Genomic DNA, 11,550 nt, shown 5'->3' on the forward strand with positions numbered 1-11,550 from the left:
TATATATATATATATATATAAATTACAATTTTTTGCATATCAATATGATGAAAAAATAATTTTAATAAATTTTTTTTTATCATTTGACTCTATAAAAGGAAGCCATAACAAATAAAAGCGGTCGGAGAGACTAGGGAGTATATATAGCACCAGTATTTCCTTTTTGGTCAGGCGCAAAAAAAAAATCACATTTCCTTATATGATAAGTATTTATCGGTACAATTCCTTTTTTACTCTTGTTGGTCCCACTTAATTTTAAAGATAATACTCTAATATATTTATGATGAGAGATAATAGTTACTTTTTTTTGGTAAACATTCAAAGTTTTCATTATTTCTTATACTTCGTGTTCGATCAAATATCGTCACATAAATTNCCATATGAATTCTTTAAGTTTTTCTTAATTAAATAAAATTATTATATATATAAAGAGTAGATGTAGCCAGTACCAGCACGGATCCAAACAATCACATAATTTTAAAATTCCAATATGAATTCTTTCAGTTTTTCTTAATTAAAGAAAATTATTATTATTATTTTATATATATATATATTATATATATATATAAAGATGTAGCCAGTACCAGCACGGATCCAAACAATCAAATTAATTTTAAAATTCCAATATGAATTCTTTAAGTTTTTTTTTAATCAAATAAAATTATTATTAGCATAGAAAAAAACAATGGGCACATGTTTTTTCTCAGATATTAGGTCAACGAAAGAGAGCTCGTAACGCTCAAGATCTCAATTTCTATTTTTACTACTCTTTCAATATAATATAAGAAATGTTCAGAAAAAAATATAATAGAAAAATAATTATAATTAATGGTAAGGATAATTCAAAATATTTAAAAAAATTATGAATAATTTATGATTAAAAATAAAATTATTTGAATCTCAAAATTTATAAGATATCATATAAAATAAAAATTAAAAATTAAAAAAATCGCACGTGCCTAGTTTTGTACCTTGTAAGGCGCATAAGGCTTAACGCCTTTGTTACCCTAATTTAAGCGATGTTAGCCTATCGTTTAGATGTTATCCTTTTGATTTTAAATTTATTTTTATTATTCTTTCGTCTTCGAACTCATCTTAGCTTAGTAATTAATCATTGCAAAAATTAATTCAAGTTAAAAACTTGTTGCGCCTTTTATTTATAATGTGTTTGTATAAATTAGGTGTAATGGGGCGGGTTTATGCGAGGTGAAGCAAGGTGGATTGAAAACAATAAATAATATTTTTTTCGTTTCATTTTATATGTCATCTATTAACTTTACACTTGCATTAAAAAAGATGTAATTTACTTTTTTTCTCTCGTATTTGACGTTTTTTTTATGTCAATTTTATCATAAAGGTATAATAGGGAAAATATGCTAATTTATGCATAAATTTTATAAAATGACAAATATTGTGGTCCAACTATTTATAGAAATGAATTGCATATAAAATGGGACTGAGGGAGTACTACGTAAGACAGAGCGAGGAGGTTTGAAAATTCAGAGTCGGAATAAGAATTTTCAATAAGGGGGTTCAAAATCTGTAGAAATAGACACATGAAGTAGTCGAAGGGAGTTCGACATCTACTATGTATACATATAAATTATTTTATCCATATATAAATAAAATAGTTTTCCGATAAAGAAGATTCAAATGAACCCCCCTTCATACAAGATAGCTCCGCCCCTAGTTGAAATCTTAGCAAATTTAAGTGGGCTTGCCCCATAATTGTCTAGCCCCGTCATATTGACATCCCTCTATCCAGTTAATCATAAAGAACAAATTAATCTAAATAATATATTTTTTAAAACAATTCATAGAAGTAATACAAAATCTTGAAGATTTTCCAAAATAAATTAAAAGTACTTGTGAGTAACGAATTAGAGTACTAGCAAAAGCTTTTTTTTTTTGTGTCGAACTAACATATTTTATTGAATTTCCTCAAGAGTCACTGCTACAATCTATTATAATCCTGCTCTATATTAACAATTTATTGACAAACTTAAATAATTTTTAAGTCAAAAAATAAAAATTATGGGGCTATTTACTTCTGATTTCTAACTCTTTTAAAGTTATTTTTAAGACATAATACATAAATATGACCCTTGACTTGACGTCAATGAATAACTATGCTCTCCAACTTTGAATGTACACAAGTAGATACTTAAACTATTATAAAATTGAACAAGTAGACACAAGTATACCATCAAACAGAACAAAAGCTTCAATATTTTTCATGTTACCAAGTACTTTCACATTATCTAGACTAAACAACACATATTTTTCAGAATCAATAATTTGAGAGACTGAAACTTAATTCTTCTTCAAATCTGAAAACATGATAAAAATCATTTATCTTGATGTTTGAATCAGTAAAACCAATTGGCATAATACATATATTAGACCTTAAATTTGGCTTCAAATTTTAATTTTGACCTCCAAGTTTCATAATGCACAAACAAACACTTTAACTATCCAACTTTTAAATAAAATAAACACATGAGTCCTACATGGCACAATACACGTAGGACAAAAAATGACATGTAGAATGACATATAGGATATTTGTGTCTATTTGTTCAACTTTATACAAGTTTAAGTGTCTATTTGTGCACATCCAAAGTTGAAGAGCATAAATGTGATTTGAAACCAAGTTAAAGGGCATATTTATGTATTATGCCAAACCAATTTCAACCACACCTTTCTTCATGAATAACTAAACCTTTTTTTAAAAAAAGCTTATCATGAAAATACAGCAGAAAAGAGAAAATTATAAACTGAACTCTAAAGCTATAACTGACTCTTAAAAAGGAGGTGCAGAAAATATTCTCATATCAAAGTAGTGATATACTTTGTTATTGTCTCTAGCCTATCTCAAAATACAAGAACAAACACTTAGACTTGGTAAAATCAGTAAAACACTGAAAACAATAAATAATATACGCTAATTTGTAATAAGGATTCTCTGCTCTATGGGGTCACTATTAATTATATTTAGTTTCTGTCAGTTTCTCAAGATATATATACATATATATACATGTCTTTTTTCAAAATTAACGAATACACGTGAAACCTATCTATTCACCTCGGTTTGAATTGACATTTGCCTTCTTAGCTTTCTTGTACCATAGAAAATAGAGCTAACTTTAGAGTAATCGAAATGAACACTATTGGAATGGCGTTTTGTGTACCATAGAAAATATTATCAATTCAATAGTAAAATAGACCAAGCTTATCCAAATATGCCACGTTATGGTGTGTAAAACAAACATTTAGTTAATATCCTATCTCAATTTATGTGCTAATTTTTGTTAGTTTGATAGTATTTTTTTATATAATAAATATTTAGTGATACGTCAATATTTTATTCATGTTGGGGTTCTATTTATTTGGGAAAAAAGTCTACATAAATTATATTCTTCCATTCGAAAATTTATTTATTTCAAGAGTAGTTTTAAAACATTTTAAAGTCTTTCTTATATTTGTTAAACTATATATCCAAATCAAAAAACATTACAGAAAGGACCTTAGTAGCTAGTTAGAAGGTTGTACTAACTAAATAAAATGGAAATAAGCATACTATTTTATACTCTATCTGTGTATCCTTTTTTATTCCTAAAAAATAGCAGATGAAATAAAAGTGAAATAGAAGGCTTAGAGGGGAGATAATGAAATTATGTGATTGGGTCTTCCAAAAGCAAAGGAATAATCCGTTTTTTCGTTAACTGATCTGATGGGTCCAACAAACAATTAATTATAACAAATATCTAAACGTCGATTTCAACTTTTGAAAAAATAAATATATAACACATAAATAATATATATATGGACGGACAATTCAACATATAAATTCATTAAAATCACCTAAGATCCTCAGAACTTATCTATTATTATTATTTCATCAACAATGTTTTATCTTTTTTTTCTTGTTACTTTGTTTGTACAATATGTACAAAGTGTTCCTCAGAATAGTTCAATTGTTGAATTTCTTCCTGGTTTTGATGGACCTCTTCCTTTTTATCTTGAGACTGGGTAATTTTCTTCTCTATAATGTCTCTATAATTATTTATTTTATGTGTCATCAATATGAAGCTTTAATTTTACCTTTTAATTTCTTGACTAGTATATATAATCTATGTTTTTTCACGTTTCATGTTTAAATGTCTTATAACCACATAAATATTATGATGTATCTGATATCATAAGTTTTTAAAAGCTTTAGAGCTTATTCAAATTAATTGACTGTAAATAATGAATAAATTTTAGGAATTAAAATATATATNATTTGAATAAAAGTGAAAAAACTTATAATAAACAATTGATTTGATGTGTTTGGTAGAAGGTGTTATTGAGTTTTTCTTTTGTTGTTAAAATGAAGAAAATACTCTTACAATTTTTATTATCTTTATAAAGAAAAGGAGGAGTGGTGAATAGGAGAAAGTTAGGAATTTAGTTTTGAAAAAAATATTTTGAGAACTAGAAAAAATATCAGATAAAATAATTTTAAAAATGTGATAAAAAACAAATAGTGTTTATAAGCCTTTCTTTGATGTAAATAAGTTCATAAGTGATTTTAAGTCAATTTGATCGACATATAAACTTAGTCAAACAGTCTTTTCTAATAACACAAATATAATGACATTTGATACAAGAAGGTTGAAATGTCTTACTTTAGTTTCTTGATAAAAGTTTATGTTTAATCAAATTACTATGTCAAATAAATTGAAACATGAAAAATTCTAATAAAAAATATGATATGATAGTAGTAATAATACTATTTTCATAACATAATATCTATATACTAGTAAAATTGTTGAAGTGATGAATTTTGAAATTCTCAGATACATTGGAATTGGTAAATCTGAGGAAGTACAACTATTCTATTATTTTGTTAAATCCGAATCCGACCCGAGAAAAGATCCGCTCGTGCTATGGCTAACCGGAGGGCCCGGTTGCTCTTCCTTCACAGGGTTGGCGTACGAAGTAGGTAAATATTAAATAGATTAAAATTTGATGTGTGATAGCATGTTAGTTATATCAGGTTACCAATTGTAGCACGTCGTTCATGATGATTTTTTTGTTTATAAGGTCCATTGGATTTTGGCCAAAAGGCATACAATGGTAGCCTACCAATTCTTGTTTCAAGTCCATATTCATGGACCAAGGTAACACAAAAAAAAAAAATATTTTTCCTTCATCGACATACATATATATTTGGTATTTCGCGAGCATATATAATAAATAAATTCTTTAAATTTGGTAGTTCGCGAGCATACTTTTCTTGGAGCAGCCTGTTAATACTGGATTCTCGTATGCAACAACTTCAGAGGCATACAAGTGTACTGATCTACAAGCATGTGATCACGTCTATGAATTTCTAAGAAAGGTATTTTATATAAATTGTAACAAGTTCACGAACTTAACATACATATGCATCTTAGTGGTGGATAAATATGCCATGAGTAAATTTATCAGACATACTAACATATCCAATGAGATTTCACAAATGAAGTCTAGAGAGAGAGAGGATAGGATGTACTTTACCTCTCTCACATAAAAGTACGATAACAAATTAACACTCTGTTAATTACCTACTACTCTTCTACCTCAACCTCTGCACCTTCCTATCTAAGGTCATCTCATCATCAGGCTGAAGATGAGCCATAAGGAAATCAAGATACTAATAAGTAGCAATCAAATATAACATAGATGTATTGTGAACTAACTCGCGATTTATTATGCAGTGGCTTGTTAATCATCCAGAATTCATTTTGAACCCTTTCTATGTTTCTGGGGATTCATATTCAGGCATTACAATTCCAGTTATTGTTCAACTAATATCAAATGGTAAGGACCAATTAATATTGTACATAAATATTAATGTGTAGCATCACTAGCCACAATGTATTTTATGTTTGAAAATACAGGAATTGAAGAAGGAAAAGAGCCATTAATCAACCTTAAGGTTAATTTTATATATATATTCCTTTCTTTTTCGTTCAATTTCAACATATAATATATATCATGAACAGAAGAATTTATTGTTTGAAGGGCTATTCACTTGGAAATCCATTAACATTTTCTGAGGAATCCAATTACCAAGTTCCTTACTCTCATGGTATGGGACTAATATCCAACGAACTTTATGAGGTTCGTTCATTCCTTATTTCGTAGAACATTAACTTTGTATCATACCAACACAAGGACACGAAAATAGTAATTTGAATCGCGTTGAAATCAGTCGTTGAACGAGATTTGCAAAGGTGAATACCTCAACATAGATCCTACCAACAAACTATGTGTTGAAAACTTTAAAATGTTCAAGAATGTAAGTATACATTAATTGCTTTTTGTAACATTTCTAGTGTGTTTTAACTATAAACTTAGGTAATAATATTCTTGTAATGCAATTCTGTAGCTTGTGAGTGGTATAAATGATCAACAAATACTAGAGCCTTTTTGTGGAACAGACTCTGAAGAACATCTACCCCAATACTCTAGTGAAAGAAGATCTCTTGAAGAGGATTTCATTTTTCAAAAATATGATGACTTTATCTGTCGAGAAAGTCGTGTAAGTCTAATTCAAATTTTGGAGTCACCTCTAAATACTCGTACACATAATGATCAAGTATATATATATATGCAATAATCAATCTCATTGTATGAAAAGAAGCATATATACATCCTGTTTTCGTTGACGAGTTACATAAATACAAGGTACTTATATATATACGTATATATTTTATGATTATAGGTCGCCACACGCAAGCTTTCCAATTATTGGGCAAATGACCCAAGAGTTCAAGAGGCTCTCCATGTTAGAAAAGTATTTCAATTCGTTTTTTTTTGTATATGTATAGTAAATGTTGTTTACATCGAGCTATATATATATATATATATATATCGTTCGAGATATTAAAATGTTCTTCTTTGACTAGGGAACTATAAGAAGACCATGGGCAAGATGTAGGCAAAGTATTCTATCTACAAGTTACACGGTTACTTTCATGAATAGTATATCGTATCATGTAAACCTTAGTTCAAAAGGTTATCGATCACTTATATACAGGTCTAATACGTTCACACGATATAATATGTAGTTGAAGTTACTATATATAGTATATACATAACAATTTATTTTTTATTGAACAGTGGTGATCACGACATGGTTGTTCCTTTCCAATCGACACAAGCATGGATAAAGTATCTAAATTATTCAATTATTGATGATTGGCGTCCATGGACGGTTGATGGACAAGTTGGAGGGTATGATTATTCAAATTTTACTTCCCTATATTTTCATTCAAATTATATAATACTATACAATTTTCATGAAATTCTTATACATATCTTTGATTTGTAGTTACACAAGGTCTTTCTCGAATCATATGACATTTGCAACAATAAAGGCAAGAATTTTGTACACTCGATTTATATATTTGTTAACGAAAGACAAAAGTCCCACATCGGTGATTAATGAGATGGGTGGATGTGAAATTAGGTCTTAGGCCTAACTCACCCCCCAAAAGCTAGCTCAAAGGGAGGAGGATTGCTCATGCCTTATAAAGAGTCCACCCATCTCATTAATCACCGATGTGGGACTTTTGTCTTTCGTTAACACCCCACCTCACGCCCAGTGCTTAGCATCTGGTGCGTGGGCAATTTTGATTTTGGGGGACCCCAACATCGGGTGAGACGGGCCCTGCTCTGATACCATGTGAAATTAGGTCTTTAGGCCTAACTCACACCCCAAAAGCTAGCTCAAAGGGAGGAAGATTGCCCAAGCCTTATAAAGAGTCCACCCATCTCATTAATCACCGATGTGGGACTTTTGTCATTCTTTAACAATATTTATATATCTCGATTCTCAAACTCTACAGTAAAATCGTCGATTCTCAAGAATTTTCTTTTTTTCAATTAGGGAGGAGGACACACAGCTCCAGAGTACAAACGCAAAGAGAGCTTCCATATGTTTAAAAGATGGATAGCCCAACAACCTTTGTAATCTTTTTAGATATATCATGTCCGTAATGAATAAATATATTAAGATTTCAGAAGAATAATAATAAGAAACCCTTGTAACCTTTAATTAGTATCATATTTATTTTTTTTGAATTACCATGGAAATACAACTATACCTCTATAGGTCTGTTATGCCCGAGCCTACACTTTGAGCTTGACAGGCACTCGAGAATCATTATTGGCTCCATGCGAACCCTTGTTATAAGGATTGGGTTCCGTCGTTATCGAAAATCAAACTGGGGGAAATTTTGGGTCTAAAAACTTTTTTATAGTAACTTGAAATTTTCCAACCTAGTTCAGATTTGGACGAAATCAGAGTCATTAAAGTCTAGGTAAATCTGGTAACACTTTGTTGATTTAATTATGAATTTAATTACATGAGTAGATAGCTAAGACATTAAGGAAACTGTACGACTTTACGAAACTGAATTCGGGCGAGTGTAATTCTCGAAATTGATCTTAGCGTGAACGGATAATATATGAATGTCGTTGGTTGAAGATGTGTTGCGAAATGGGGGTTTGAAATCCTTAAATCGACTCACTGGTTCAGTGCAAGCCGCTGAGATGAGATTTCTTCTGCCAAGGCAAGGCCGCTGTAGCGGGGTGGGTGTCGCCATCGCGGGGCAGACACTACTTAAAGTCGAAAATAAACCCCAAAATTATTTTATTCTGAAATCTTCGAACTTTACAGCTAAGGAACGAACCGAGGGGTTCTCTTGATAAAAAAGACTTTTCAAAATTACTCCTAAAATCTATGGACACAAAATTATTACAACATATATATTGCAACACAAAAATATCATCACAACGTAGTATCACTAGTTTTACAAATTAAATTATATTAAAACATGTCATCCACTTTATCCATTCTAATTTTTAGTCAATGACAACTGATGGGGATTAGATTATCTTTCAATTTTCATATACATTATATAATTATAAAATATTTATGCAACCAAACATACCACATGGAGTATATTATAATTATAATTGTCACATGGAGTATATTATAATTATATATGGCGTGAAAAATAAACATTTTTTAAAATAATTATCATATTGTATAGATAATTGCTTTGACTTGTAATTAACAAGTCCTAGAAATTAGGATGTGATTTCTAAACAAGGCCCTTAGTAGCTAACATGTTATAATTAAATAAAGCTTGGTTAAAACTTAGATTTTCAATGAAAATAAATTTCAACTTTTGAAAAATTATATATATAACTAACATCTTCAGACTTTAAATTTATTATGATTCATATTCAACAATGTTTCATCTTCTTTTTCTTGTGAATTTGTTTCTACATGTACAAAGTGTTCCACAAAATAGCTCAATTGTTGAATTTCTTCCTGGTTTTGATGGACCTCTTCCTTTTTATCTCCAGACTGGGTAATTAACTTCTATTTAATTTCTCATTATTGTGAAGTTTTTAGCTCTTAATTTCTTGAGTACTAGTATATATATATATAAGCTATGTTTTTTTTTTATGTATATCATGTTCAATCGTCTTGTAACCACATAAATATTATGATATGTCTGAGATCATAAGGTTTTAAAAGCTTTAGAGCTCGTTTGAGTTAATGGATAGAATTGAAAATTTATGTTGATTTTACAAAAAAAAAAAAGAGTTATTTAGTTCGATAAAAGTGGTCAAACTTATATATACTTTTTTTTTTTCAATTTATGTGATATGTTTTTCTTTTTAATTAGTCGATGATATGTTTCTATATTCAGTAACAACTTAACTTTGAAGTGATGAATTTTTAAATTCTCAGATACATTGGAGTTGGCAAATCAGAAGAAGTGCAACTATTCTATTACTTTGTTAAATCAGAATCCGACCCGAGTCAAGATCCGCTCTTGCTATGGCTAACCGGAGGGCCCGGTTGCTCATCCTTCTCCGGGTTAGTATACGAAGTAGGTAAATACTAAATAGATTTAAGTTATAAAATATTAAATTTAACGAGTGATAGCATGTTAGTTACGAAATGTAATATGTTCATGATGATTTTTAATAGGTCCATTGGAGTTTGCCCAAAAGGCATACAATGGAAGCCTACCAATTCTTGTTTCAAGTCCACATTCATGGACTAAGGTGACACATAATTTCTTTTTTTTTTTCTTCATCGAAATATTCTATAGTCTTATGTGTAGAATTCTCACGTAAGTATAGAAAAATATCATCAGCTTCCTTCATCTTAACATTATACACATTTCATGTTATCATGAAATAATGTATTCCTTATATTTGTTAGTTTGCGAGCATACTGTTTTTGGAGCAACCTGTTAATACTGGGTTCTCGTATGCAACAACTTCTGCATACAAGTGTACTGATCTACAAGCATGCGATCACGTCTATGAATTTCTAAGAAAGGTACATTTGATACATTGTTTGAAATTCATGAACTTAAGATATATTTTATTTTCTTTATTTATTGGCACCCATTTTGTACGAAAGTTAAATGATGCACTTGATTGAATGTTCAGTTATTTACTTAGAGGACTATTGACCGGTTCACACTAATTATACTTTTTCTTCTAATTTTTGTGGTGCACCCACATTTTAAAAATCACTGATAGCAAAAATGCATTGTGAATTAACTCGCGATTTATTTTGCAGTGGTTTGTTAATCATCCTGAATTTATTTCGAACCCTTTTTATGTTTCTGGAGACTCATATTCAGGCATTACAATTCCAGTTATTGTTCAACTAATATCAAATGGTAAGGACATGTTAATATTGTACCTAATATGAATGTGTAGTAGCATCACTAGCCACAATGTTTTATGTTTGAAAATTCAGGAATTGAAGCAGGAAAAGAGCCATTAATCAATCTTAAGGTTTTATATTCGTTTCTTTTTGTTTAATTTTGAACATAGGCCTAATCCATCGGTGGCCCCTTAAAGTTAACATTAATTTTCACTTAGACACTTTTACTAGAATTTGTTTACTTTAGACACCTCATATCATGTCATGTTATGTCATTTACACTTTTTGCTGACTTGACATAGTGAGTGTGGTACACTCATCATCAACGCGTGGAGATCTTATTTAACCTATTTATTTTCTTCTTCTTCCCCATTTTAGCCACCATTTGTGATAACTTTAACTCCTTCCATGGAGAAATGAATATAATGGTATTACAACACTAAGAGATTTCAAGTTTAAACAATATTTCTTATTTTATTGTCATTCTTCCTCCTCAAGATGTTTTGAAAATAATTGAAATACATTGTTTCTAAAAAAAAAAGTTATAGGAAATTCTTTTAATAGGAGACTCTATGTTTAGATTTGAAGATATTATTTTATTTGAAGTTCCAAGTAATATGAATTAGTTTTTGCAAAGAGATTATGCTTTCATAAAATAAGCTTTCCAAATAATTAAATTACTATGAAAGTATTTTGGAGACAGACAATCTAGATTGGGGAGAGGCTGAGGTTCGGGGGTGGGGGTGGGAGGTGGTGGAGAAGATGATTTGAGTGTAGGAGGGTGCGGGGTTGTGAACTTTGGAGAAGACAATTTGG

The 11,550-nt window shown here is 29.7% G+C and overlaps 2 protein-coding genes across 2 annotated transcripts in view; both read left to right on the forward strand.

The window, feature by feature from the left end:
- Window positions 1-3,869: 3,869 nt before the first annotated feature.
- LOC107006563 overlaps window positions 3,870-11,550 on the forward strand; it is a 17,674-nt gene continuing 9,993 nt past the window's right edge. The window contains exons 1-17 of the mRNA XM_027913834.1: window positions 3,870-4,031; window positions 4,841-4,986; window positions 5,088-5,164; window positions 5,263-5,385; window positions 5,744-5,846; window positions 5,927-5,964; window positions 6,051-6,149; window positions 6,241-6,327; window positions 6,418-6,570; window positions 6,754-6,825; window positions 6,938-7,068; window positions 7,152-7,265; window positions 7,363-7,408; window positions 7,921-8,000; window positions 9,799-9,944; window positions 10,042-10,118; window positions 10,279-10,398. Coding sequence (XP_027769635.1) covers window positions 3,907-4,031; window positions 4,841-4,986; window positions 5,088-5,164; window positions 5,263-5,385; window positions 5,744-5,846; window positions 5,927-5,964; window positions 6,051-6,149; window positions 6,241-6,327; window positions 6,418-6,570; window positions 6,754-6,825; window positions 6,938-7,068; window positions 7,152-7,265; window positions 7,363-7,408; window positions 7,921-8,000; window positions 9,799-9,944; window positions 10,042-10,118; window positions 10,279-10,398 — 1,737 coding nt within the window. The 5' untranslated portion in view covers window positions 3,870-3,906. The remainder of the gene's footprint in view (window positions 4,032-4,840; window positions 4,987-5,087; window positions 5,165-5,262; window positions 5,386-5,743; window positions 5,847-5,926; window positions 5,965-6,050; window positions 6,150-6,240; window positions 6,328-6,417; window positions 6,571-6,753; window positions 6,826-6,937; window positions 7,069-7,151; window positions 7,266-7,362; window positions 7,409-7,920; window positions 8,001-9,798; window positions 9,945-10,041; window positions 10,119-10,278; window positions 10,399-11,550) is intronic.
- Window positions 9,291-11,550, forward strand: part of LOC114073929 (serine carboxypeptidase-like 11) — a 5,143-nt gene continuing 2,883 nt past the window's right edge. Inside the window, exons 1-6 of the mRNA XM_027913352.1 lie at window positions 9,291-9,412; window positions 9,799-9,944; window positions 10,042-10,118; window positions 10,279-10,398; window positions 10,645-10,747; window positions 10,828-10,865. Of these exons, the coding sequence (XP_027769153.1) occupies window positions 9,291-9,412; window positions 9,799-9,944; window positions 10,042-10,118; window positions 10,279-10,398; window positions 10,645-10,747; window positions 10,828-10,865 (606 nt within the window). The remainder of the gene's footprint in view (window positions 9,413-9,798; window positions 9,945-10,041; window positions 10,119-10,278; window positions 10,399-10,644; window positions 10,748-10,827; window positions 10,866-11,550) is intronic.

This window comes from Solanum pennellii, chromosome 12, assembly GCF_001406875.1.
Source record: "Solanum pennellii chromosome 12, SPENNV200".
In the NCBI taxonomy this organism is placed as follows: Eukaryota; Viridiplantae; Streptophyta; class Magnoliopsida; order Solanales; family Solanaceae; genus Solanum; species Solanum pennellii.